The 7,948-nt window shown below is 36.4% G+C and overlaps 1 protein-coding gene across 1 annotated transcript in view; it reads left to right on the top strand.

Moving 5' to 3' along the window:
- Positions 1 to 4,896: 4,896 nt before the first annotated feature.
- Positions 4,897 to 7,948, top strand: part of LOC108687433 (Down syndrome cell adhesion molecule-like protein Dscam2) — an 83,316-nt gene continuing 80,264 nt past the window's right edge. The window contains exon 1 of the mRNA XM_018193186.1: positions 4,897 to 5,225. Coding sequence (XP_018048675.1) covers positions 4,991 to 5,225 — 235 coding nt within the window. The 5' untranslated portion in view covers positions 4,897 to 4,990. The remainder of the gene's footprint in view (positions 5,226 to 7,948) is intronic.

A 7,948-nucleotide genomic window follows, 5' to 3' on the forward strand; every position in this document is an offset into this window, starting at 1 on the left:
CGACTATTGCGTATAGATTTATGTGTGAAGATGATCTATTAAAATATTTTTATTACTTACTGAATTTATTAAGATCCCAAAAATATAGGTTTGCCGATTATTGCGTATAGATTTATGTATGAAGAATTATGCGATAGGCTATCGCAATGTATTGTATTGAGTCTCACTCGTCATAGAATTGCAAAGAATTATATAATATAAGGAGATACATCCAACTGATACTGCATCTGTACTCGATAAAGTAATTTGTGGATTTATATAGGATCGATTCCAAGATACACATAGAAAGAGAAGCGCAATCGGACGATTACAGATAGTCGCAGATGTCACGGTTTAATTCGCCGGCTTAATTGGATTTTTATTCGTGTCGGAGAACACGTCTCGTGCTCCGAGCCGATCGCAATTTTCAGAACGGAAACGGAATTCATTATGATCGAATGAATCGCGTTCCTTCTTTGTCGCACAATTAGAGGCGCGAGACATGCAAATGGTGTACAATATACCGTACTTATTCATGTCGAATGTATTACGTGCCTTTCAGACGCGTAACATTGAGAGATCAAAAATATTTTCCATTTTACGCATGATATGTCATTTTATCATTATTGTTTGCCGAATATTAAAAATCAAATGATATTAATTTTTAACATAAAACCATAAGAATATAATAGTGTGTAGTAATTAAATTTCTTTTTAAAAATTTATAATTACACATCTTAAAAATTGTAACTGTTTCTCATTCGTAATTAATTACAATTTCATTAAGTGAAGACGTGCAAAAAAAACATTATGTGTATAACACCATGCGTGAAACGAAACACCCTTCAAGATGGTTAATACAAACTCGGAATGGCGTACTCGAATGTACGATGTACGTTTCAGGTGACCGGAAACGGAATAGAGACGTTAAACTTGGCAAACACTCTGGCATTGCTCTGTGGCGGTGCCATCGCCGCTTACAAAAATGTCACCGAGGACAATGGAAGAAAAACATTTGTACTCCGGATATTTAGTTGCGCAAACATTACGTCAGTCGGATTATATCATATTTCCGTGCTCGCGGCAGTTCTTTGATGTTTGCTAGCAGAAGGAAGTATGCGCTTTCTCGGGGTGTTCTTCCAAACTGTTTCACATAACATGCATACATATGATATAAGATACAGTACCTTTCTGAGCACGAAAAATGAATACTAACACTTTTTTTTAATAATTTTGTATCATTTTTTTACATAATTCAGAATACTCTCTTTATTGTATTAATTATTACTATTATTATTATTAATTTTATTTTAACATAAAACCATAAGAAGATAATAGTGTATAGCAATTAAATTTTTTTTTTTTAAATTTATAATTACTCATCTTAAAAATTGTAACTGTTTCTCATTCGTAATTAATTAGAATTTCATCAAGCGAAATGGAAGATGTGCAAAAAACTTCTACCTCTGACATGTAATATAACTTATATAGGAACTTATATGTATACTCCGTGCAAATAATTTCTTGAAACTGTGATCTCCAGGTGTGAAATAGTTTTCGTGTTTTCAGTAGAGAGTCGAGTTATCACTGTACGTGAGTAGCGATTTCCACGCAAATTCTCCGCTAACGAAGCGAAAGTTCGTTAGCTTCGACCACAGCAGGACACCGAGTTTTCCGCGACTGTCGTTCGCTATGAATAGTAGAAAGTCATTCGCATCGGAGAGACGAGTGTTCGGTATCATTGCAGAAATGCGAAAGACAAGGGTTGTAACCGAGGAGAGAGTGAAGAGAGGAAGAGTATGCACGTGTATGTGTGTAAGAATAAGAGAGAGAGAGAGGGAGAGATATGGCGCGTGCATAAACGCGGTACAGAGACGATGTGCCGGTGCATAGCTATAAACCGGGGTGGCGCAGGTGCATCGGTTTTATAGAACGCAGGAAGCATCGTGCATAACGTCGTTCAGTTTCGTCTGTATAGGTGCGTGTATGCATGTACGCGTATACGTGGCATACTGTATCGGGATGCTGAGCGCCATGTATCGCGATGTTCTCGCCCAACGTTCTCTAGGCAAAACGACGTCCAGGTTATCAAACTACCGTTCATGCATAATGCACCGATCTACGCAGGTAGACTTCTTGCGCTCTCTTTCTCTTTCTCCTCTCTTTTATCTCTCTCTAGGTCTCTATCTCGTTTGATCTCCCTCTCCTATGCTCAAATGGAGTCCTCGTCGATTGCCAAAAAACAAGGTTCTGGAGTTCCGGGGACAAAGCTAGCATCAGCTGCGGCGGAGATCCTCTATCAGATTTCCTTCGCCGAGAATGAGCGGAGATGAAGAAGAGAGGAATAGGAAAATATAGTCAGTTGTTATATATATGTTACACGCATTTTACTGATGATAGAAGGATGGCAGATCAGTATCGAATTGAGCAATAATTTGAATTTTCTTCTCCGCGTATATTTATATGACAAGGTTGCATATAATCGATATGATACTCGGACATAAGATGTTTTTATTGAGATTTAAAATCAAATTAATGCCTAAATTTTAAGCAGAATCGTAACAGGCTCGTAACATATTCCTATAAGACTTGTAAGAATTTTTAAGTGCTTATACTTTTATATAATATTTTTACAGACAACTTCTTATTAACATAAAATTTACTAGAAATCATAGATAGATATTTACGAATAACCGTATGTCTTACGATATATAGGCATAAACTTAGAATACTAGTCATAAATTCTTACAAATTTTATGAGAACACATTACGAGTTTTATAATTTTACTTAGAATAGACCTATAAGCTAACTTTGTTTTGTGTTATGATCTTTTTTTATTAATTAATTATTGTAATTATTACAGAAATAACTTTAATTTTACAACATTTCTATAATCTATCAATAGATATTTAAAAGATAAGAATAGTTAATTGCACGCATTGCTTTACAAATCTAATAAAATCAATCATTATCTGTCTTATTATTAACGTCACGATATCAATTATTCTCTGAACGATAAAATATTCGTAGAAGAATCTAGGTGTTACATTTTTCCATCAGCATGAATATTCTCTTATTTAATCTCTAATAATCTCTAATAATAATCTCTTATTTAATGTGTGAAATTTAAATAACATCTAATTTCGATCATTTAATACGCTTTTGGACTTGTTGATGACGTGCGAGAAATCGGGTCACAAGCGAGTTAATAACCTCGTTATGTTATCTTCCAACCGAATATCTCGCTCATTCAACAGGGCAGGAAACCGAAGCTGGAAGTGAAAGAGGACACGTGGTGGGTGCACATCGTCGAACGCGATATACGTTTTATTGCCGATGAAAAGACGGCTTGCTCGAATCCGTAGTTGTAACTGGAGCGATCAATCCGTTAGATCCCTCTTCTACGGCATTTTTATTCTCGATACCCGAGAGAGGAATCTTTTCGTTTGAGATTTTACGACCCGCAATCCTGTGCCTTTTAACATAATATCAAAATCGGATAACTGTCCTTTTTCTCTTTTCTATTTTATTTTACCAACATTATCTCGCTTCTCGAGAGAATCGAGAATGTCTCTTATAATTGAGCTACAATCTCATTTTCTGCTTGTCGATACATCAAATAATTCTGAAAGTTTGTTTTTTAAATATTTCTTTTTTCAAGTTTTATAAATTAAAAATGTATATTGATTAAAATTGAATTTTTAATAAATATTATCCGTAATTTATTTTTAATTAAATTTTTATTATTGTGTATTTATGTTTTTATAATAGTTTGAAATAAATTATTCTAAAAAGAAAAATATTTGCAGAAATAGAAATTAAAAGATATTTAGGAATTAAGTATTTATTTAAGTATTCTATCTTCTTCATGCAGTAACATTTCTTGTGTCAGAGATGGGCATAGATTGTCCTATCAAATATGTGTGATTCGATATTCGATGCAGACGGAAAACGACCGAATCGACATTATTGCTGTATCTCGGATGGATGGTTTCCTCGAGCGTACCCTTTTTAAAATTGTAGCATCGTCTCGGTGCATTTTCCACCGTAATGCCCGTATGTTACGCATCATATTTCCTACGCGGAATATCGCATGCCTTTTGCGCATTTTACAGTCTAAACTCCTTACTCTGAATACGTTCTGAATGTTGCATAAACCATCCTATTTCGACTTCGTGGTGGAACATTTCTCGTCTTCTGAGCCGCGTAAAAATTGGCAGAGATTTATGGGAAATTGTTTCCGTGCGCGCTGCGCCGCGATGCGACTGCCACTGTTTCGAAAACTATGCGGGATTATTCTCGTAGCGAGAGAAAACGATTTAGACGCGCATTCCTCCGCGAAAGTAAGATTTTGCGACTGAAAGTAGATAGCAGATTTGAAAAGTTCAATGTAGTAAATGTACGTGTAGTCTTTAAGTGCCAAATTGAAATGCCTAAGAAGTAAAGTCCGCTCGAATTTAAAAATGAACGGTTTCATTTATATTAGATTGTTGCGAAATGTGCCCTTTTCCGTCATTGTTAAAGTCCATTTGTATTAAATAAAGCCAGAAAACTAAAGTTCTTTGAAAAGGCATTGAAAAGGTATTGAAAAATTTTTCTCTATGGATGGAAAGAAAGAGAGTATATCGAAACAATTTTGCTTCAATCCTACTGAAATTTTGTTTCCAATTTTATCTGACAAACAGTTTGCACCATTTTAATATTTCACTTTATAAAAGTCTCTGTCTCCTCAGCATTGTTTGTAATTCGAGGTTAATTTTTTTACGTTACCGTATTCTCCATATTCTCTTAAAAGAAATTATTCTAAATTTTGAATAAGATTAAAATTAGCATATAGTGTTAAAAAGAATTCTATTTATATCTTTTTATTTATGTTTACACAAAGGAGCTCTTTTCACTGACATATTTCGCTTTTCTCTTCCAGGACGAGGAGTGGTGCTGGACAGCCAAGGGCCAGTGCTGGTCTCAGAGCCGCGCTCGAGCGTGGAGTTCTCGAACGACACCGGGGCGATGATCCATTGCTCGGCCCATGGCAGTCCCTCGCCGAGGATTGACTGGCTGATGGGCGATGGCTCGCCGGTTCTGCCGATACCGAACATCCGTGAGATGCTGGTGAATGGATCCATGTATTTCCTACCGTTCGGCGCGGAGAGCTACCGGCACGACGTACACTCGGCCGTCTATCGATGCCAGGCGTCGAATAGCGTCGGCAAGGTGCTCGGCCGTGAAATCACGGTGAAGGCCGGTAAGAGAGAAAGCGTCTCCTTTATTTTTCGCCGACTCTCTCGATCTTGTCTCTCTATATCCCTCGGTCTCTCGCTTCCAGTCGATTGATCCTTCACCGTCCTTTAATGCCTGCTCACTGTACGTATAGCAGCGAAAAAAGACGAGGTAGCCTGTAGACTGTCACGCGACAGTGTCGTGACATGCAACTTTACGAACTTCACGTGCGACCTTGAATTTCCGCTCAAGTCAAAAATCGCTAACTTTGATTATCGTGTTTATAAACGCTGCTTTTGGTGATGTAGCTCTTTTGGCTTGATTTTTAATCATAGTTGGATTTTTAATATTAATTTTTATTTTATTTTATTTTATTTCTCAGTTGTGAATTTTTAATGAAGAATATACAAGTTTAATATACTACTTAAAATTTACCAACATAAAAAGTTCGATAATTTGGATATGATAAAAAAGTATTTGAACAATTATGCAATTATTTTCGCATCGTTACGTAGCATAAAAGCGCAGCTTGCGCCAAATAACATGGTGAAAACAGTATCTGTTGGGGCTCTCGACGTGTTAGAATTACACGCAGGTTCCCTGAAAAGTTGCGGCGGACACATAACTCGTCGGAAGCACTGAAGTTTCACGCGCCATAAACATGCCGCAATTTGAAAATTCTAGATTTCAGAAGTAAATAATACAACTATGAGAATTGTTCACACTTCGAAACGTGCCAAGATCCGCTAGATATTTTTAGTTTTTTTGCGGAATTTAAATCGTTTGGCAAGAGTTCTATTTCTAATAATAAGATATGATGCATTACATTAATAATTCACGTACTACAATTCTGGTTTCTTCCACATCCGCATCTATTTATGTAATGTAAGTTATAGTCATAAAAAATCAAACTCTAAACTGTCATAGAAATATTAGGTACCGTTAAATTCTCTTTCAACGTCGACTGAAATTTCCGCAATTTTCAAACATGACAACAATTGATTGGCGTGCTTCGCTGTAAAATTCGTTATTTGAAATCTCGTTTAACGTTTACTTCCCGAGTGTATTTAACGTCAATACCCTAGATGGAGCAGTAATTCGTTGCGAAGTTGAAAGTTGGGTGATCCATTTTGCACATTTCGAATGCCTCACGAGGTACTTGCCGGCAGAAAATCAACAGTCTTGGGCATTATCAGATCGTATCACCGTCCTTCCTGAGGTTCCCGCCTCCGCCGAGCTAAATGTAATCGACCGTTCTCCGGAATGACGTTTTAAACCCACGACTTCGAGCGCCGGAGGGCGGCAAGAATGATCGTGCAGTCGGGCAGAGCCAAGCCAACTACATTTATCGCGAGCAGGAGCCCTCCTCTTTTCCACTCGCTTTTCCCCATCTGCCGTCGCCGTCGTGGTAAATGGATGGCACTAAACTCACGCTCGCTTATAGCTAACAACCTATGCCAAGATCAAGACTCGCGACTTGCCGCCAAAGTACAACGCATTTATGCACGTGTACAGATTGCTCTGAAAATGGTATAAGAAATAAAAGATGGCTAGAGATCACCTAGAGAAGAGATGTATAAATCTACTAATATGAAATAAGTCAAGAATCAAGCTGTTATAATTTATGATGTTAATTAACGAGACGAGAAGAGAAATATAATAAATTATTCTTTTTCTTCTTCGTAAACGTTTAAAAATTCGTAATTTTTTGTTAATTGCTGTTAATTACTTAGGTAATGGTATACGCATTTGTAATTTTTATAACTGCGTGTAATATTTTACAGCCACGCTATGCGGTTTTTTTGATAGTTCCACAGGGTAATTCTTCTTAATTAGCCAGGCGAAATTTATCGCCGAGCGTAAGTAGAAACAGACCACCATATATTTCGGTTTCAGACATGAAACGAGAACTTCCAGCTAGAGGAAATTCACTGTGCTGAGATATCGTCGAACGAATTTCGCGGATGAAAGATCGGGCGCGTCAGTAATTTTACGTGGAATGTATCGACACGTTTCTCGGCCATCCAATGTACGCCACGTGTGACAAACGATCATACCATTTCTTCGCCTTTCTGTTTGCCGTTAAGAATCACATTTGGTCCCTCTAAAAATCGTTCTTATCGCATTTAGCGAAGAAAATTCCACTGAAATAGGAATTGAAGGTAGTGGATTATCCGTTAAAAGGATTAAAACGGTGCGGAAATCATGAAAGCACAACAAAAGTTATGAAGGCAGAGCACTAATTACCGAAATTACCTGTCTGAAGAGCCACCGGTATTCGCGGGAACAATGAGGTCGGTGGAAAACGAAGTACCGAGCTGTTACGTTAATAATAACCCCTTTTAGCGTTAATGTGTCTCGCTGGTCTTCTTTAAGAATGTTAATTAACGATAGAATACTGAAAGCTCGGTAATAAACAGCATGGATAATACGCGCAATGTGAATCCATATTACATGTCTCTGTAAATTACGTCCATCCATTATTGGATAAAATATTTTCAGGAATAATGATGTTAATGAAAAAAATCTTATCCGCGGATGATTGAATATTTTTATTGCAATCTCCGATCATTAATACTATTAATTATGTTTGCAGTAAATTTTATAATTACACAACTCAAAAATAATTTATTTCTATCATTTAATAATTTAAATACATATATTATCTATTTGAAACATTATTTATCTATTTAAAAAATAATCAGATCTTATTATTATTATTATTATTATTATTATTATTATTATTAT

The sequence above is a fragment of the Atta colombica genome, unplaced genomic scaffold (assembly GCF_001594045.1).
Source record: "Atta colombica isolate Treedump-2 unplaced genomic scaffold, Acol1.0 scaffold207, whole genome shotgun sequence".
Classification (NCBI taxonomy): domain Eukaryota; kingdom Metazoa; phylum Arthropoda; class Insecta; order Hymenoptera; family Formicidae; genus Atta; species Atta colombica.